Source organism: Parus major, chromosome 7 (assembly GCF_001522545.3).
Source record: "Parus major isolate Abel chromosome 7, Parus_major1.1, whole genome shotgun sequence".
Taxonomy (NCBI): domain Eukaryota; kingdom Metazoa; phylum Chordata; class Aves; order Passeriformes; family Paridae; genus Parus; species Parus major.
In genome coordinates, this window is record NC_031776.1 from 27,029,606 (window position 1) to 27,051,007 (window position 21,402).

At 41.8% G+C, this 21,402-nt stretch overlaps 1 protein-coding gene across 1 annotated transcript in view; it reads left to right on the forward strand.

Annotated features, from left to right (window-relative positions):
• Positions 1-21,402, forward strand: part of PDIA5 (protein disulfide isomerase family A member 5) — a 122,262-nt gene that overhangs the window by 23,824 nt on the left and 77,036 nt on the right. The window contains exons 3-4 of the mRNA XM_033516099.1: positions 11,259-11,385; positions 14,356-14,443. Coding sequence (XP_033371990.1) covers positions 11,259-11,385; positions 14,356-14,443 — 215 coding nt within the window. The remainder of the gene's footprint in view (positions 1-11,258; positions 11,386-14,355; positions 14,444-21,402) is intronic.

Below are 21,402 nucleotides of genomic sequence, written 5' to 3' on the forward strand. Positions count from 1 at the left end.
CGCTGCTCCCGGGTGTCTTCCCAGCGCTCAGCCCGTGTGCTGCTCTCCTGCTTCCCCTTTCCCTTTCTCTCTCTCCCCCAAAGCACCGCCCGGAGAAAGCGCACCCCGGCGTGCGGCGGCGGCTCCCCGAGCGGCTGCGGGCTGAGGCCCCCGGCTGCCCCGGCGGCTGCGACCGGCGGCGCTTCGCTCCCAAGTTTGGTGTGAAAAGCGGTGCGGTGGCAGAGGGTTTCCAGAGGGTTTCCCCCGGTGGCGGCTGTGCCGCAGCGGAGCAGCCGCGCTCGGCTTTGTGCACCTGTGTGCGGCACCCCCGCCCCGGGCACCCCCGCCCCTGCGCCCCTCGCATGTGGCGCTGTCCATCCTGGTGCGCTCCGGAGTATCGGGGTGTGCTTCTTTGACATTACACTGAGGAGAGCACTGCTTACCTCAGGGAGGCCCCTAGACTTAAAGAAATATTTTAAAGTCTGATTTTTATTTATTTTTTTTTTTTTAATCCACAGAATTTTGCATAAATGGTTCAAAAAATTGACAAAGGCATGCTTTAAAACAGTACTTTATTCACTTTATTGTCATGAATTACAGTTCATCCTTCTGCCTGGACAAATGAAGCTAATAATTAATGAAAAATTACGTTAATTTTTTTATGCATGGGTGATCTGAAATGTATTTGGAAATGCGTGACCATGGAGTGCTCATCTAATTCATACAAATCAAGTGTGGAATTGCTAATAGCTCTATGCTTATTCTGTACCAATATTAGAATTGCCTTTGTGGGACAGCAAGATTCGGCCCTGTCTCACATAGCCTTTTCCCCCTGGCAGGGCCATAGCTCTTGGCTCATTCAGGAGGGAAAAGAAATGCTGTGCATTCTGAACAATTTTTGCTTTGTTTTAAGATTGGTTTAGAGTCACAGACCTCTGCTATCTGTACTTTATTGATTTCAAGTGAAACTGAAGTCAGGCTGAACTCTCCCTAAATGCTGGAGAGGTGTTAATGTAGATTTTTTTTCCTTTGTGGCTCATCTTTAATATACACAGTAGTTGTCTCAGTGATACTTGTGTCAGTGCATTCCTCAGATTGAGGATATACTATGGTTCAAGTGGAGTAACAAGTGGACTGAATTTTCCCTACCTTCAAAACAGCTAAACACATGGAGTAATTTCTGGTATTTCCTACTATATCCGCTGTGACTGTCAGACCTTATCTTACTGTAACATTCATTTTATGTTAATGTAAATATTTTCCTGTGATTTTTCTTTGTAGATTAAAAGATATTTTCCCCATCTTTCTTCATATGAATCTGTAGTTCCTAATTGTTCTGGTTTCCCTCTTTGACCTTTTGTGTTTCAGAGCTGGCATCTTTGAGATGAGCAGAGGGGGCCTGCTGTTGTCAGTGAAATTATACAAAGCCATTTTAATTTATCCACATTATTCTTTCTTACCTTTCTTAATTTGCCACAGCAGTTTATTTGCTCTGTGATGCTTCATGCTGAGCAGATGTCTTCATTGAGCTGTTGATTCAGCTAATTCTTTCCCCTTTTCTGTGTACAAGTAGTTTAAATTATTTCTTCCAATTTGCATTATCTTGCACTCGAAGGTGTGATTTTTCATCTTGAAATATGTAACTCGCTGTACTCCAGGATTGAAAAACTAGCCTACAGCTGTGACATAGCAAAACCTGCTTTTAATTTTTTTTGAGTCTATGTGAGGCTGTTAAATCAGGTGTGTCTCGGTGTATAAAGTTAAACTAAAGGTAATACCAGCTGCTTTGCAGGTTAATGAGAAACGCTTTTTCCAGACAGTCCATTTTCATGTACTTGAATGTGTTTTGGTTTTTTGGGGTTTATTTTGTTTGTTTGTTAGTTTTTCTGGAAGTGCTGACTGCTTGCAGTGCACCTGGAACAGCAGCTAGAGTTGTGCATGCATAGCACTTCTGAAAAATAGGGCTCATTTTTTGACCCAAAATTGAAGATGGCTTTTGAGAATTGAAATCCTTATCTCTGTAAGACTTCCTACATATGTAAAAGGGAACCTACAAAGCTGGATTAAGAAAATGTTTCTGTATCTTCTGATGTAAAATGTTAATTTGTTACCTTAGCATCACTGTGGGTGTGTTACACGCACATAAGGAAGATGGTGGAGTGGTCTCTGCCTGCTGTGAGGTTTTATTTCTTGAATGAGTTGGAGAGCTATGAGGAAGTTGTGTGTTCCCTTTTTGGTTTGACTGTATTTCATGCTCAAAGGACAGAATTTACTGTTCAAGGCACAGGGAAGGAGTTTCACACCAATGTGGATTAGCATTTCCTCTGATGCATCAGGTGTTGTGCTTTCCCTAGCAGAAAGGGAAAGCCACTGCTTCCAACAGGATTACGCATTTGGGTCCGTTTGCTTTGCAAACACCAGTGAATATTATCTCATACCGGTGTGGCAAAGATCAGTTTGTCTTCCGAGTGTTGGCTTAATGACAGAGAAACTGAGTTAAGAGTCCAGCTGACTGAGCACCGTTGGGAAGCAGGCTCTGTGACCTGGTGCCACTCAAACCCAGTGCCTTTTAAGGACAGGCTTCAAAGGAACATTTCAGGCTTCCAGCTCCTCAAGTACTTTCTTAATCCTTGCCAGTAGGGTCACGGGAATGCACTAGTGAGCGCTGACGCTGACTTGTGAATCCAGGCCTGCAGGGAGGGACTGATGATGCATGATTCCCTCTGTGTTGCAGGTAGCCCTGCAGCATGGCAGCAGTGGCTTGCCTCTGGTGAGTTTGCAGCAGGGTGTGAGCTACACCACTGCAGTGTTCAGGTGCTGTTTCCTATTGTGTCATTTGGGCTTGAATTCAGGAATGCCTCTTCCCATCCAGTTACTGTTTGTATTACAGAAGCCTCTTTGGACAGTGTTTCCTGGCAGTCATAGGGAGGGTATTGCAGAGGCAAATTCCTTACCTGCTGTCTTCCCACTTTATTCATACTTTGTCCATACCCTCTTCAATATATGGATTTGTAAAAGTCTGATGTGGGCAGTGTGTCCTCAGATGCACTTCTCAAATCAAACCTTGGCTTCATTACTCTGCTCCATGCCTTATGGACGGATGTTTTCAATCCATTGGTTTTGGTGTCACAGCACCTGTTTACCTCAGGGGCCTTGGGATGTTGTTGCAAGCTTGATGTAGTCATCAAAAGTGGTGTTTCTGCTCAGAGATGAGTTCATTGTGTCCTGAGTGGATGGACAGGACATGGTTCCATGGTGATGGAAGAGGTGCTTGCTCTGTTGTTGACCATTTCTTTTGCCTTTTGGTGATGGAATACCTTGAATTCCTGTTTCAGTAAAAGTGAGGTATTTCTTCAGAGCTGAGGCTGGAAGTCCATGAATGGAAAAACTCTGATTCTGGTTGCAAATTGCATAGCACTAACTAGCATTGCCTCAAATTTCTTAATGCAGGAAGGGTCACTTTGGAAGTAAATTGTTTTTTATCTTGTTCCTGCCATCTTTTCAAGCTTGTGAATGGCAAAAAATTGTGATAGCAAAGCAAGTCTTTAGTTTTGGCACTGTGCTAGATGTGAGTGGCTGGTAGCATTGGTGATGGGTGCTGTGAGTGGCATGCTTGCAGAACACAGATAACAAAGGTAATTTAATTTGTGACTGTCTTGATGTCCTGTCTGTTATCTTTGGGTTTAGAGTCATATAACCTGTTTGCTGGGTGACTGCAAATAGACTCTCTCTCCCCCTCCTCACTTTTCCTGGATATGGCACACCATGACTGTGTGGTTGTGCTGCTCTAGGATCAGTTGTATGCTGGTTTGTTCTGGTGCTGCCTTCCTTTCACCTCTTGCAGATCGCTTCCTTTCTCCGTGAATCTTGCTACAGCTATTAAAATTAAACTTTGTCCCCTATCACCTGGCAGAAAAATGTGAGGATTAATTGGCTAACATTTGTGCAATGCTTTGAAGATAACAAGTGCCATATAAAGCGCTAGAGATTTTCAGGTGTCATTTTTTGCCCTCTCTTCCTTAAAAATCCCATTAATAGTGTTTTTGTCTTCTTTTTATAGTACCTCCTACGTGCTTCTTGAGTAGGTGGTATTTCTTTAAACTTCTTGAAAACCTAATTTTTAGTGGGGGATTATGTGGCATATGCTTTGCTCATGCCCTTAACTTCTGTAGGCAAATGTGCTCGTTCAGAAGTGATATCTGAAATATTTCATCAGCAGCTTGTTTAATATATGTATGGTGCCAGTGTCTGGCTTGAAGAGGGAGAGCTTCACATTCACAAGGGGAAAGTTCTTTGTCAGTGTTAGTAATTGACCCTATTAAAGTCAGTTGTTAATTAGTAAATAGTTGCACGGGTTGGGTTTTCCATCACAGAGCATTCAAAACACGGTGATAAACCATACAATTGATTTGCTACTCAGAGCCCTTAAGAACATTCTTTAGTATAGACTATTATGCCTGTAGTTTAAACCCCACCGTTTAAGAACAATATGAACAGTAGAGTCTAGTCAAATCTTGACGTCTCCATGGTATTTTTTGCTACCTTCTATATTTGGAAAGTGAACATAGCAAGCACCACGTTAAGTGGAATGTCTTATTTGTGGCATTCTTCAGCCTAAGTTAAAGAGTACTAAGGCACGCTGTGTCAAGATTTTAATTTGCCTTCCTTTGAAAACAAAAGAAAATGTAACACTTGCCTCTTTGCAGATATGAAACCCCCCCCTCCCCAACAAATGTCAGTAGTGTTTCAGTTTTATGATTTCTGGAACGGCTTGTGGTGAGACTTAACTGATCTGGATTATGCATGCAGTATTATGCTCTTCCACAGAGGAAGTGTCCAATGGGCATATCTGCAAATGTAAATCTGTTGGGCAAACCCACAATTTTCAAATGCTGTGGGTGTTGCAGTGCAGAAGTTGCTGATTTTCCCTTGTGTCTGCTGGAGCACTCTTCACCTGGCCATCCCGTGCTGCTGTAGGTGTGGGAGTCTCTGCTCCCCACTTAGACCATAGGTGGCTTTTTGGATTGGTCACAGACGTCACTGAGTAGCCTTTGTGCTGGTAGTCCTCTGCAGGCTGTGTTTTGTGAACCCCTGCAGGAGCAATTGGCAGAAGATGGTTTTGTGATTCCAGTGGGATTGCCGTGACTACTGCAGGGGCCACTTCAGCTGTGACCCCTGAAGTCTGAGACCCAAGAGCTACTACCCTTTCTCTTCCCCACTCCACAAAGTAATTTTTTACCAGGCTTCCTTGATATACCTTTGGATAACAGAGCTAACCTGTCTCCTCCCATCTGATTTGATTAAAATGTTTTTACAGCTATTTTAGATATTAATCATGAACGGAAAAACGGGACTGTCCTACTTATCACTATCCATCTTGGAAGGCATTTGTTACAAATGGCTCAGTGATCAAAGCAGCACAACCCTGAATGTAAATAGCAGCAGAGGGAGGGCTCCTGAGTGAAAAGCAAGCAATTATTGCACAAGGTCAAGAGTGGTTTGTATGATGAACAGGGAAGATAAAACATCTGCAGTCAAACTGTGATTCTTTGTAAACAAGGGGGCTTTGGATTTGAACATCTTGTATTTTTGAGTGGGAAGGAATTGGGGGGAAGGAAGCAATGGGTCAGTTTCTCCCTTGTGCTTGCCTGGGGATAACTTGTACCTGGTATTGTCAGTGGGTACACATTGCCTGCACCACGGGACATGGCTGTGTCACCAGCTGATCTGATGCAGATTTACACACCTCTGTCTCCACGTTACAGAGGTGTCCCTTCAAGTCAGCTTTCTGAGGTTAAATGCACAGTCCATCACAGGGCTCATTTTGGGAGGTGAGTGGGAAAGGAAAGGTGAGATTCTGTCTTGTTCAGATTTCTTGCCTGTTCCCCCCCTCCCCATTTTAATGTGGCAGATGAGACCTTTGTTCAGAATGTGAGCTACTCCCCTCCTAAAGAAGTTAATAATGAAATTAAATTCAGTCATCTCCATTACTGCTTTTTGAATTTTGAGGCAGGTTTCCTCTTCAGCTAGACTCCTATAAAATTCCTTGTCAGACACAATCTGTTTCATATGCACAGGGTTGCTGATTGATCATATTTACAGTGGGTTGAGTGCTGTTGTCCCAAAATGAGAATGACACCAGTGGGTGGCTAAGCTAAAGCAGAAATCTGAGTCAATGTCTTCCTGAAAAAGTGGAGTTTAGAAATTGTGGTCGAGTGTAAGGCTGTGTCCCTGCCAAGCAGCAGTTGTGCTAGAGTCTGTTGTCACATCCCCAGCTATTCTTGATGAATAGTGTGCAAATTGGCTGCCTAATTATACATGTGTTAGTGTGTGCATAAAAATTGCATGTTGACATATGGATTCAGGCACCTAAGCACTGTTTCATCTGCATATCCATTTATACTTTCTATGTATTATTTGTGTCCAGGGAAATATATATTTTGGACTCTTGAGCTGGAAATAGGAGAAATAGGGAATAGATTTTCTGTCCAGTGTACAATCTACTCTTCTGATAGAAATCAAAATTAAATAAGGAGGATCTATTTTCTTGTTTTTAAAACTGTGTGTTTTCATTGCCCTTGATGTAAAATAGATACATAAGTAATTCTCCAGATATGCTGCTTATCCTTAGCAAAAGACCATGCTGTCACGAAGCTTTTGTGGGGAGCAACTCATAAATTGAACTGTGTTCTGTGGGACCAGTAGTTAAGCATTTATCACATTTAATTTGAATAATAAATGTAAAATATGAAAATACATTCTTGTGGCTGTTTGAAAGATACTCCTTTTTTTTTTTCATTTTAAAATGAGATTCAGAGAAGAGTAAAAAATTGAGAAATAAACTCTGCTTTCTCAGATCCTTGATGATTTTGAGAAAACATGGCCTGAGGGATGACCACATTTTTCAATAGTGTCGGTCCTAGAAGTATAATTAGCAAATAGTTATTTGCCTGTAACTCTTTGCCTCTGGGTTTCTGAAAGCTTAGATCTTCCTTGGGTACCAATTCTAAGGGAGTGGGGTTGTGGAGTGTTTACTGCTCTTCAACACATGCATATACTTGGCAGCTCTGCATGGAATTCCTAGAGAGTGGGGAAAAAAGAAAATTAAACCTTTTTGACTGATCAGACTTCTGCCACTAAGCTTGCAAGATCATATATTTAAATACATACTTTGAAGAACAGAGACAGCTAGAACACATGGGGGTTTTGTACCTTGTACTTGAATAGCCATGTCTCAGCAGTTTTGATTTGGGTTCACTTATGTTTTCCTTGAGAGTCTTTCATGCATCTCAGACACTACAGTCACATGACTGATGTGTGACCTACGCCATAAAAATTCTGTGAAAATAAATTCAGATTGTGATCTTGAGCTGGGGAAAGTCTGCAGACTAGAATTGCTATGAGATTTGCATTTCATAGTCTGCCATGTGTAGTCTGTCTTTTTTTGAAAGTCTCCATCAAAGTTTCGTGCATCTGAGAACACCAGGTGACAGTCATGTCACCAAGGCAGCCATGGATGAGGACCTGTTATGATAGGCAACTGTGCAAACACGCCATGAAACAAAATAGACCTTCCCCCAGTTTTGTTGCAGTTTCTCACTGCCATAACTGGCCAGGGTGGCAGAGATGTTGCATGTGTTGGTCCTATAATGCCTTTTACTTTAGCAGGTATGGAGGTGGGCAGCTTCTTGAGAAAAACACTTGGAGCATTTTTCAACTTTTCAGCGGTGGTCCTGAATAGGTTTTAAAGCTTCAGGATGCTCAAGTGACAAGAAAGTTTAGCTTGTTTCTTATTTATAGATTTCCATATGTGTGAATGTAGCACTTCCTGACGCATATGAAAAGAGGCTTCCTGCCCAGGAGGAACTGTCACCTTTCTTGACCTCTTCTTTTTTTAATATGTGCTCATCTCCTCTTGTGCCCTGGATTTAAACAAGAAGCAGTGTGCTTGATTGGGCAGTGCCTGGCTGATGAGCTCTCCTGCAAAATGTCTGGAGTAAATCTACCTGAGTCATGTCTTAGAAATGAATTTATATAGTGCAGTACATGCAAATTAGCTTCATCTTTGCTGCTGCTTTACCTATGTGCAGGAACATGAGTTTGGTTTTCTGTGGAAGAGTGTAACTGCTCCCATAGAATTATTTTCGCCCATCCTCTTAATTTTACATTGTTGCCAGAACTAGTGGCTGTAGCCCTGCTGAGGCTGTGGTTGCTGGTACAGTCATCACTGCTGTGACTAGAGCAGGGCAAAGCAGCCCCGTGTTTGGGATTGGCGTCTGGTGGAATTGACTCCTTGATATCCCTTGCCTTCAACAGAGCTGGTAGGGAAAGCAGGAGTTCTTCTGTAGGTTTAACCATAAACCATCCTCTCGTTTATTCCTGGGTAGGGTCTTGATTAATTTCAGCAAGAGAAAGCTGGGGAGTGCAGAACTACTGAATTCTTATCAGTTTGTAAACATCATATAGCACAAACAGGAATTGGGGCTGGTGAATTTCTCTGCTTAGCTGATAACCTCCCAGTGTTGCTGCAGCTGCCTTAGATGTGCAGGCAGGGCATTTCTGTCCAGCTCGATGCCTTTGGCTTGGACCTTTTGGGTTTTATAACCGGGAAAGTCTGCAACATTAATCTTAATTAAAGGGAGATGATGATTTATTCAGCTGGGCTGACTGGTGTGCTTGTATGCACAATACCTTTCCCAGTGGGTTTTGGGCTAAACCATAGGAACAGAGAGAGCTACTGTAGTAAAACTTCAGGAAAATGAGTAACATATATTGATTTGATACCTGGAGAGGAACTGGGCAAAGGAGGAGTGGATATATGCAATGTGACATGCGTCTCCCTCCAAATGCCTGCTGTTCCACCAGCGCAGTGAGTTTTCTGCTACTGGCAGCACTGACAAGGCAGTAGTTAAAGCTGTCATTGTTTTCAGAATCCAATTTTTCAAGAGGTTTACAGCTCTGCCATTATAAAGAAAGGGAAAAAAAAAAAAAAAGAGAATTCCTGAAATTGGCAAAACAGCCTTTCTAGCTGGAAAAGACATGGAATGCCTCTACTTAAAACCATGAAATGGTATGGGTTGGAAGAGAGCTCAAAGATCATCTCATTCTAACACCCCTCTTCTGAGCTATTGGTAAACACTTTGAACAAACTTTACAGTATCATTTGGTGTCATGTTGAAAGTGGCTTCTGTGGGGTTTTTTAGCACAATTGCTTATTTTTGATAGAGAGTTCATAGACTAGAGTATCCTTGAGTCCAGTTTTTTAAACCAAACAAGCAATCTGCAGTTTCACTTTTTCCCTGTGCTCAGCCTTAGTTTCAATTAAGCTTATTTTTTGTCTTCCGTAACTCAAGGCAGAAATAAAACTGTAGGACATTTGAATAGTTACAAAAATTGAGGTGAAGGGAAGAGTTTTTTAAAAAAAATGCTTAGCATTAAAAAGATCTGCCCGTAATATTGGATTAATTTCTCCTGTGCAGCTCCTGATTGTGGTGGTTTTGGGAAGCACTGTTCATGTCTGTGTCACCTCACTCAGCCCAACTATATTTGCCAGCTTTCATTGGCAGCACCATGCATCCATCTCAGAAAATACACAGATGATTCACATACATCAGCCTGGAGTGGGAAGGTTGACTTCTGGACATCTGGGTTTAGAAGAGTCTTTTGGTTGAATTAAAGCATCAAGGACATTTATGCTGAAGGTAGAGGTTGATTCACAAATGTGCTCACTTCCTTCCCACAGTCTGACCTCCTGGTCAGCAGGGCCCAGTGGTGGGATTTCTGCCTGCAGAGTGGGGTAACTTGTTCACTCTTAGATTTTATGTTATTAGGTGTATTTTCTAGTAACTTCTAAGTTCTCAAACATCCTGGTTGTTCTGAGGATGATCTCCATCTCAGCTCGGCTTCTCTCCATTACCTCGTGTGTCCCAGGATTCCCTTCATGGCCTCTCTTTTCCACATGTAAAGACTTCTGGCATTTATACAGTCTGCATGGTTGGTGCAGATTTTGTTTCTGAGCCTCAGTGCCTGTGGTGCTTGGAAATAGCTGAATTTGAATGAAGTGCGTGCCTGGGGCTGTGTGTTCTGACTTCATTGGCTTAGTCTCTCCTTTAAATGCTGCAGGATGTAACACATGGGATGCAAGAACAGCCTTTTTTTACTTCTTCACATCCACGGTGGATGTGTTTTCCAGCCTGGTTGGAGTAAGGCACGATCAAAATCAGTTCTGTAATTAAGGAAATGTTGAACCTCTTGTGTGTATTAGGCAAATGAGCTAAAGCTTTTAGCCAAGCAATTAAGTGTTAAGGTTTTACTGTAAGGTGAATGGAAACTAGATAATTTTTCCAGCTTAGCTTCCCTTAATCATTCCATTAGCAAAAATTCAGTACAGTGCAGAAGGGAAGCAGGCATAGCCTGATGGATAAGATTATCATTATATTATTATTATTGAAGATTACTGCAGTAAGAATAAGCAGTAAAGGCCCCAGCTGAGGTTATGGTCATAATTTGATAGGAGTTTTACTTTATGACAGACAAACTCTGCTCTGGAACTGTCATGATTTAAATAGACTAAAAGATGCAGTGGAAAATAATTTGTTTGCACAGATCCAGAACTGAGATGCAGAGAGATTAAATGCTGTGTCTTCCATGTGGCCAGTGGAAACTGAACAAGACACTGCTGTGTGTCTGTTTGACACGGTGTGGGCACTGGGAAACATGAGCCCAGCTCCACTTTGGAAGAGTGGGTGGGAGAGGGTTGTGCTTAGTGCTGTAATGCGGATACTGGATTACTTGCATTTTCTGTTCTCATTTCCTACATCTGCTCCCTGTCAGTGTGGGTTATTTTAACTTCATGGCTCTCGCTGTCTTCTGTAGGGTATCAAAGTACTGAATTGAGTTTGCAGCATATTCAGAGATGTAGGGACTCAAAGTGGCAATTTGCTGCTTCTCTTGGTAAAGTATATTAAATTTACATAAGAATTGTTATCTGATTATCTGATTTGGGATCAAACTTTTAAAGGGGGAGGCATCTTAACTAAAACCATATTTCTTGATGTTGTGTTCATCTTTACATTTAAAGGTACTTGATAGGAATGTATTGGCCCAGTTTCAATAAATCACGTGCCTGGCATTTCTTCTTTTGGTTTTGCAGATGAAATCAGTGTGATAGCCTATTTAAGGCAGCATGTCTGAAGATTATAAAAAAACATCACGGCAATTTGCAAAAGCAGGTTGTCTTTGTATTTATGACTGATGTTTTTGGCTCTCTGTTTCCCTAGGCATTCTTGCCAGCATTCGCATACTCATTGAAGGTGTCTCCGCTCATAGAAAAAATAAGTGATCACAAGGATTTTAAGAAGCTTCTCAGGACACGGAATAATGTACTAGTGCTCTATTCCAAATCTGGTAAGTATTTTTTTTTTTTTTTCTTTTATGTCACAGCTCTTTGTACCCAACAAGGTGTGTACCAAGGGGCTTCTGTGTGACGGCAAGGGCTTCTTTGGAACCAGTGTTCTTTGTTCTAATTCAGAGGCTCCTGATGTTTCAAGATTGAAGTCATCTTAATTCAGCCTTCTAATCGCCCTTTGACATTGGCAAAAATGTACTTAATTCTGGCTTTGCCTCCAGAATTGGCTCCCTGTAATAAGAGCTTTCTGGTGTTTTTATCACAGTAGTTTGCAAGTTTCGATTTCCTGGTGACACTGAAAGGCGTAATGAATAGTTACAGTACTGAAATCAATCCATCTTTGCTTCTGACAGTTTTGAGTGTCCCATGGTTGTCTTTCAGCTTTAATTAACAAAATATAAAAATAAAAGAAGAACTGTTGTGTAAGATGGAAAATGACTCATTTCACATTATGCCACCTGTCCCCTTGAATCTTTTTGTTTTTTCCTCTGTCATTCAGGCTCACCATTCTGGCTTGGTACTTACCTGTTTGCTCTTCCTTTGCTCTGTTTGGCTCCTGCTGTACTTTTTCTCCTTTCTTGCCTTGTTTTTTTGGGGTTGTTTTGTGTAATGCCATGTAAAATCAAGAAACTAAACTCCATACACAAGCGCAGAATGCTTTTATGAATGTGGAAGTCATTGGGCAGCAAGAAGTAAAATGTGTAATTAAGATAATTTTCCTTAGTGCTGTATTGTTTTTGTTGTTGCTTCATCCTTCTTCCTGTAGGCAGGTGGGACAAGATGATGCCTTATTTGGGTGTTGGGTCCTCCTTTTCTGACCTGTTGCAAAGTTCTTGTGTCAATTAAACACAATGATGGTACAGTTGCTCTGGGTTCATAGTGTATCAAATTGGAGAAGTATATGGTGACAATATCCACCTCCCCCTGACCCTCAGTATTAGGGAATTTTGCAGACACAGATGTGCAGATGCTGGATTAATTAACTTTATTTCCTACACCTATGCTTTTTCTGAAACAGTTAAAATTATATACGTGGCTTATTTTTGTGTTAAGATACTTGTGTTTTGCTGTAGTGGGGAACTTTGAGCACTTGAACTTGGCCAAATGGTTTTGTAGTAACAGGTTCAAAGTGAAAATCATAAAAGAGTTTCTAATGCTTTTTGATTTTTGAAAGGAACACTTTAGATAAAAAGACATCTGTATTATTCAGCTTCTTAAAGGGAAAATTTTCTTTTTACGCTTAATATTATAAGTGGTGGTTACTTTCATTTTTAGCAGCACAACCAGAACACTTCAGCTGTGACACTCATCTAATAAATGTTGCCCTATGGGCATTGTTCAAAAGCCATGTTATGGAGATTTCTTTTTTTTCTGTTTTTGTTGTTTAATTGGTTGGTTTTAGCAGTCTAAAGCATTGCATACAGAGCTCACTGTGGAATTAATGTTTCTTCCTGCAACAGTCATCCTTACACAATTAGAAATCTCTTGCTCAACAGTCACCCAGAAAGAGGGGAGGGGAAAAAGGAGATGGGAATTTGGATGTGCAATTTCGATCCCAGATATATATCCCCCAGCTGTGATGAGATGTTGGCATCTGGTCATACTGCTGGAACAAAGGCTTTACTTCCCAGCTGAGCAGAACTAGATGTCACTTTCTATTGCAATCAGAAAATTCATCGGTTTTGGGAGGTGTCATAATTTGTAGATGTTTAGTTCCGCCTACCAGCTGGATATCCTACCAGGAGTACTCAGCTACTGAGTATTCAGCTATTCAGGGGACAAGTGTCCCCTGAATGCTTATTTTTAAAAGTGTATTTCTCAAACTGTTCCACTCTAAGTACATGCAAAGAATTCCCCCACCTAAGTCTTTGTGTTGGTGAGAGGTGGCAATTGCATGGTATTGGGGGTATGAGAGTTTCTTGAAAGCTGATAGTGTGGGTTGGTGTCTCTGATGGCATCAGGCCCAAGTAAAGTCTGCCAAATACAGAGGCTGTTTCTGGCTCAGGAGATTGTTGAGGTAAAAATTGTGAAAGTTTAGAGATTATTTGAGGGGTTATTCCTCATGCTGGCTCTACTTGTCTGCTCTGACATCTACAGGCCCTCACTTCCTCAAATGCTGGAGACAAGATACTGGTCTGCAGAAGCATTCTGTCTGTCCCAATATCTCATTCTTGCATCCAATTACTTGAAGTAGTTGTGGAGATCTGGAAGAGGCTCTGGGTTTCTATTTTCTGTTTATTGAGGAAGGAAACAGTTCCTGTTAAGATTTTTTTTGGGGGGAATGGATACTTACTTGTACTGCTATATTTTTCTCTCTTCTGTTTATTTTTAATACCATTTATAAGACTCTTTTGGAATTGTAGTGATTTGCAAAATCTATACATGTGGCATGGCATTATAAAAATCTCTGTTGGCTATTTATAATACAGCCAGTACTTGGATGGACCTTTTCTGGGTACTGCTCATGACTGTTGGTTTGGGTATCTCCCAGGGTTATTATGAGAATAAAATCTGTTATTTTCTTTGTATGGCTGGGGTAGAATTAGGGAGGCAGAGATGCTGAATTACTTGCCCTTACAGCTGGTGAAAGTCCTAAATGAAATTGCACTAATTAGCAGGCTGTGGTAAACTGGTTCATGCCCAGCCACAGGGAAAAAAGCAGTGTTGGGATGGAAGCTGATGGAGAGGACACAGTATAGCTCCATAAATGTAGCTCAGGGAGCATATCTGGAAATACCAATTTCAGTGTCTTGTTTAAGGGGATCGAGGGAAGGGGCCACCCAGCTTCAGCTGCAGCCAACTTTCCTTCAAGTTTACAGATTTTACTGATCCCTGCTGCACTGGTTTCTTCAAATGAGACAACATGTTCTTCTGGTGTTTCGGAACATCGAAATGAAACATTGTGTTGTTTTGTGTGGAGTAGTAATGCTGTTGTTCATTTAGTTTTATTATTTAATTTTGTCTTCCAGCCGCTGCTGCTGAAAGCTCACTCAGATTACTGTCCAGCGTGGCCCAGGAGGTGAAAGGACGAGGTACTATAAGCTGGATAGACTGTGGGTATGTGTTATGCTCTCTTCCTTCTTATTTTCCCTTTCCTCTTTTGGCTTTTATTACTATCTTAGCTTTTTTGATGGCTCTGAAACTTTTTGCCTTTAACTGGACCCACATAACTCTGTGCAGTTTCTTCTGTAGGGAACTTGTATCTTACCATCTTCTCTTCCTTTGGTCGAGTGGAGGGGAATAATTTTTCTCCTTATGGCCATTGTTACTTCTCTGACAGCATGTTTTTCAGCCTGAAGCTGAGACCCCAGCTAATATGGCCTTTCAGAGGGGACACACAGGGTGCAAGCTTTTTTTCCACAAGCCAGGGGAGGAGAATCTCACATGTTGTGCCTCAGCTGGAGGGCAATGTAATTCTGCTCTGACAGCAAATGTTGTATGAGCAGTAAGGCTGTTTGCTTGGTTTTGAAGCATCCACCCATTTGGGTTTCTTAATAAAATGTGCTTTCTTTTAAAGACCTTCCTCTGTGCTGACATAAGTTCCTGTCAATTTTTAATGTGAAGGTAGAGAAACATGTTTTTGTAAGTGGTTGTGTGTGTGGGGAGGAATGAACAGGTGTGTACTTTCTGGTTTGCAGATGTGAAAATCTCCACTGCGGTTCAACTCAGTAGTAGTTTGCTTGTGGTTTTATCTTGTGTTTTGTAGTACCTCTGCAGCTTTGAGAGCTTTGCCTGCAGGTGGCAAGTTCCCCTTCCTGCAATGCAGAGGAGCTGCTTGCTGCCTACCTGTGTGTTTGGGTGGATTGCCATGGTATGAACAGATTGTACACAGTGCACAAGCTCTGCACATCATGTGGCTTCCTTAAAATTAGACTTTTTAAACTAACCTTCATCCATCAAACATTGACCCAGAATAAGTCATTGCTAAATGCAAGTTAACATGGGTTTGTTATTGTTAACCTGCCCTGCTCCCCACCTGCCACCAGGCAGGTATCTCTCCTGTGGAGTCCTCTGCCTTCTGTTTGCATTCTGCTGGCCTCGTCCAAGTGCACACACACTTTCATCTCTGCCCAACTGGTGGGGACAGAGTTCCAAGTCATCTGCTGGCAGAAAGCAGGGCTGTTCCTCAGAGGTCATTGAAGCCTGTACCACTTGCCACCTGCTGAAATGCCAGTCAGTAAATTGTATTGACTCTGACAAGGTGAAGGTTGTGAGGAGTTCTGGCATACCTCTGAAATCCATGAAAACCAGTCTCCATTTCTAACATAAGCACTGATAGGTAATTTTTTGTTGTCAGCAATGAGGGCTAGCAGACAGGATACTGAGCCAGCTTATTGGCTTCATTTTCTAATCAGCTTCAGTTTCTGGTTATGGACTGGTTGCTACCTTTGTGTCTTTTGTTTTAGGCTACCTCTGTGTTGCGGGATATACTGCTTACTCTGTGTGTGTGTATGTGGTATATATAAATGCTGGATGATGAGGCTGTTCAGCTGGCCCTTCAAAATGCTGCTGTAATACAACTAAACAATAACTCCCTTCAGGATTTTAATTATGGGTTGGAGAAAGAAGGATTCTGTGTTTCGGACTTCGGTTTGAAGTCCAGGGAAGTTTTGGCACTTAGTTCAACACATCAGTCTCTGCTCCTGAGTTTGTAAGTAAGGGTGATGGGGAGGGAAATGTATTTTTTGGTTTTGTTGTAAAATAAACTTCAATTCATCAAACCCTAATATATTCTCATTTTCCAAATGTTGACATCTAGACCAAACTTTGTTGTGGAAGCTAATTGCAAGAAATGTATTTTCAAGTCTCTCCCATTCAGTGCTTTAATACTTCTCTTAGGAAGCTTAGTACTTGCAGTGCCTTTCCTCTCACAGTGATGGGGATATATTGAAAGGTGAGTTAATCTCAGACAGTGATGCAGCATGGTGAAAGTCATCCTGTAAGGGATTGGGAATAGATTGGTAGGTTCCCAAAATTTTCTTTGACAGCAGTAATGCTACAATCAGATTACTACTTGCTGAGTGGCAGGCAGTGACCAGGATGCTGTAACATGGCAATAGGGGTAATTTTCTCTTTGTGGGTAAAGTAGAGCTGTCTTTCATGTCTTGTTTGGGAAGAACCTGGAAAAAATAGCTGGGCATCTTTCAGACATGGACTTCTATCCCTTTTATCACTCCTGCTAAGGGATACTATAACAGAGTTTATGAACTTGCTTCATGGGGCAAAGTGAGCTGGAAGTCTGGCTTGTGGTAAAGGAGGTCTTGGTGGATGCAAAAATAAAGCCTAAACAAATAGTTTGTGTCTAAACCAAGTTTTGTGGTTGATTTGCTTGTTAAGCTTTTGAAGCATTCTGAAATCAATCTAGTAGTGTTGAGATAACTTTTAAACTTCTTTTTTTTTTTTTTTTCATGTAAGGTTTTGTCCTTTGCTTATTGCTTTTTAAAAAATTGTATACAAGTGTGTGTAAACCACCGCCCACCTTGCTGCAGTAACAATACCAGAGGCTGCAGTAGTGCAGTCTGCCCCAGGTCACACAGCACCAGTTGTAGGGCCTGGACAGCTGAGTCCTTCCAGAGTGGCTCAGGCCACTCTCCTGTAGCAAGTATGCTGGGAGGCTTATTTGCAAGTCTTCATGCTGAAACAAACAGCAGACAGATGCTGGGATATTTACAGCACAGGCTCAATTTGTTTTACAAATACTGACAAGAAATGTCTTGTTTGGCAGCAATATTTAGTGGGGAATTTTGGCTTTGCTTTTCACATGCTGCTGTACTGGGCTTCTTTGCCTTCACATCCAAGTGTTAGCAAGGCTGGCATACATGCAGAGTTGTGGTTTGTGCCTCTGCTTCCCTGTGGCGATGACGGCAGTCCTTTTCTTTCCTTTTTCTTTACTGGCGCTGCTTTTTTTGTTTCTTGTCATTCTCCTTCCCCTCATTTTCAGGAGAGAACATTGTGCTGCACAGACCGAGATCAGTGTGGATGGCTAAGTCTCAGCAGCATGTTCTGTATTTCATGCAGTGGAGTGCAGGTTTGTGGCTGGAAGTGTGGCATTCAGGACTGAATGAATGCTGGTTTGCATGGAAACCGTGCTCCTTGGCCTTGGCTTCTGTTGTATACGGCAGAGATTAGCTTTGAGCTTTCAGTTCCAGGTTGAGTGGTCTCAGGGAGAGAGGGAAGTTAGTTCTTCAGCATGATGTAGGGAAATACTAGGTTTCTTTTTGAGACGGTGTTGAGTAGAGGAGGTTGCCACTTAGTTTGTCACTTTGAGGCAGGGTAGCAGAGATCCCTAGAGTGCTGGGGCTTGGGAAGTGTAGGGCTGGGAATGTCGTGTACCTGGCTTTCCTGCACAGCTGGGCTCACTTGTGCCAAGTGCTGTGCTGGAATGTTGTGACCCCCTGCATGTGGCACTGCAGATAAGGTCCTGTTCAGGAGAGCTCAGTTTCTGCAGGCAGATTGACGCCTCCTTCTAGAGATGAAGGGGCAGCTTGAGAATTGCTCACGGCATTGAAGTGGTCACTGTTTGCTGCTGTGTGCTGAGATAGCATATGTAGCTCTGTACACAGTTAAACATGAAGCTGTTTCAATTGTGAATAAAAGACCTAGCAGTGCTGTGACAATATGTTTTGTTTTAGCTTTTACATATTTTAATTAAGAAGTCCTTGCTGAGGCATTTGACATTGAATGAATGGTGGTAATGGTGGTGTGAGACAGGAGAATACTGATATGAACTAATTATGCCTGGTGAGATGCATGGTATTGGGGGTGGAGCACAGCACTGCAGGTTGCTAAATCTTCAGTGTTCCAGAGAGCTGCATCAGGCATCTTGGGAGCAACTGTTCTGGGACTGGTGTCTGGGGAGATGCCACGTTAATAGGAGCTGGGAGTCACAGCTTCTGTTCCTGACACTGCTAATGAGTCACTTCTTGTTACTTTGTGCAGTTACAAAAGGTATATCTGTTTTCCAAGCAACTGGGTAAATATTGCCTGATTCATTAGTCAGTGTTTATAAAAAGTGTGGAGAACTTTGAAAGGGAAAAATGCTGCAGCAGCATGAATGGGTACTCTTTAGGGCATTCAGGTGAAATTGGAATGGGCACATAAGAAAGCAGGAGGTTGGGCTATTTATTGAATTATTTTTTTAGATATAGGCTGATAGAAATTTGGAAAATTGAAGGGCATCATGGGGAGTTGAAAGCTTAGGATATCTGCAAAAAAAGCACAAAAGAATGTGACATTTTCTGTCTCAGAGACTGGCCGCTGCTAGCTTTGACAGCAAGTTGGGGTTTGTGCTGTAGAGCCTCTTTGACCCCCTGATCTCCCAAAATCTCCATTTTTTTTAAGGCCTGGTACAAGTGGAGGTAAGCACTGATATGGCCAAGTAAAAGAGGAGTTTTGTTAAAAATGGGAACTCCTGACAAATCCTTGTGGTGGCAAGTAAAAGGTAGAAGGTGATGTGCCTGGGAACACAGTAAGATGGAATTACCTTTTGAGTGAAAGACAATATTGTTGCTACTTGTATTAAAAGCAGTCAAGGCTCTAGTCTCAATTTGTGATGTCCCAAGGTGTGGTTTTGAAGAATAGTCATTACAAAGTTATTCTCTAGCCTTCTTAAGTGGATTCTGTAATAGACCACAGTGTGGCCAAGGACTGACTTTACTTGGAAGAGTGTAACTAGTTTGGGTGAAGTGGAAAGAAAGTAAAATGGCTTTGTTGACCAGAAGAAAATGTGTTTGGCAGGTTATAAAGCACCTTGTGATCAGGTGCAGCTTTGAAGAGGTTGAAAGTAACTCTCTCCATCATGAGTATGATTTAGGGAACACTCCTGGGTTTTCCAGTTGCTGAATTGTCTCGAGTTTTTATGGTCTATAACTCCTGCCCAATTGTGGATTGGTATTTTTTTAAAAAACACCCATTTCTTTGGCTGTGGGTAATTATTCTCTGCTGTAACTTGCATGGTTCCCTTTACTGTAGGTCCCAAACATAAACAAAGCTGTGTGATTTCCATCTGCTGTCATAGCGCGTGTGCTTGGCTTTAGCACATCAGACTGCTAGGAAGAGGAAATGCCATCTGGTTAAAGTGTCTGACTAATTTTTGTTTGGTTTTAATCCCACTTTTTCTGCTTTTAAGTGTCTTTCTTTTAGTCCTTTTTGTGTGTCATGTGCATCATTCTTGTAGTCCCATCCCCAATAATTACTTATTATAGCAGTCCCATGACACTTAGCATAAAGGTGAGACCATAATTTGGTTGGCAAAGCAGTACATTCAGACCTACACAGCTAAACATGCTGGTTTGCAAGAGAGCCAAATCTAAGGAGTACTTGTCTTTTCTGGGGTTTTCCTTAATACCCCTGTTTTTCTGTCTTTTAGATGAGGTCTTCCCAAATTTCTAATTTCTTAATGCTTAGATACAGAAAGGCTTTACCTGTCCACACAGCCAGAAATGAATGTGCTTAATGCCTTGACATAGCAGGGAGAAATTTCAGAAATAAGACTGGCAGTACAGATGGTGTTAGAGTAATTTTGCTCTCTAGTTTTTACTTTCATCTGATAAAGCCACTCAGAAGTAGGATTTATTTAAGAGACTAAGTCTACTCATCTTTCTTACCTGTAGCTGAATTTTAAAGCTGATGAAAAGCTTTGAAATTGCAAATAAAACTGACCAGATCTAATAGAGAGAGAAAAAAGAAAGGAGGAGTGCTGCTCTTGCCCTGGTGCAGCCCTTTCCATCCAAGCAGATTTGTGGTGTCTGGGATTTCTGCATTTTTCTACAATAGTCTTGAAGATGAAGGGCAGCTCAGGGGAGGATGGCTCATAGTTCCAGCCTGGGGGAGGTTGCAGGGGCTCTGTTTGCAGCTGGTCCAGGGGAGGTAAGGCAGGTGTCCCTCAGGAACGCTTTGCAAGTGAGTTATACTGCCAGTGTGGTCCTTGTGTAAGTGCCATTTATAAGGGCAAACTGCATTTACAACATAGATTTTCGATGCCTTCCTTGTGTCTCTGTCATAACCTGTCTGTGTGGTTAATGCTCATTCACATTAAAGCCTTTTTATTTTACTGTAAGAGTGACCATGCAGGAAGTGCTATGCCAATCTGAAAAAAATCCTTTTTTAAGTAAGCTCTCAGTTCCTAACTTAAACCCATTTAGTTTGGTGTATTGCATTAATTCAGAAACACAGAGCAATTAACTATATCCACAGTAATGATTGGGTGTATGAGCCTGAGCTCATGTCTGTTTCATCCTAAACTTGAGTATTCTGTGGGTTTTGCCTGGAGTTGCTCATTAGCCAATCTTCAATGTTGCTGCTTTTCAGCAGGAGTAAGCGAGTTCAGATTTAATGTAAATGAAGTCAACTTCATTTTCCTGCACCCAGTAATTAATTTAAAGCATCCTCTAGCATCTATCCTCTCCATGCCTGTGGTCCAGCTAAAGGTTGTAAATGGGTGTACAAAGGGCTGCAGTATCTGTGTGCTCATGGGTGACATGTTCAAAACATGCATTTTGGGGTTCTAGATTTGTATGAACTCAAAGACGGAGTAGTAGTCATCTTTTGTCCCAGGTTAGGACAGTGCTCTGCTGTGCCGTGGTGTGGGATGAGAGAAGCTGCTGCTTTGCAAAGAAATTTGAGTGCTCAGTGGTTTTAGAAGTTCATGCAAAGCCTTTGGTAGTTCTTGTGAATGTGTTTACCTTATTTCTGTGCAGGTATGTGGGCTGCCAAGTGCCTCTTGCTAATTTATATTTCCATGGAAAGTACTGTTCATTATAATTTCTTGACTTACTGCAGGGGCTGGAGCTTATAATTTTTTCCCTTAATTGTTTTAGCTTAACGATATGATGATACATACATGTTACCTCTTTGTCTTGGTTTTCTTTCTGCTTTTCGGCTTGCTTCTTCTTGCCGTAAGAATTCATCTCATGGGTTTTAATTTTCAAAAAATACTTCTTTTTAATCTTATTCCTCTAGATTCTTGGCCTCTCTAATTGACTAATGGGCACAGGGAGTCGTTTATATTGGGTGAC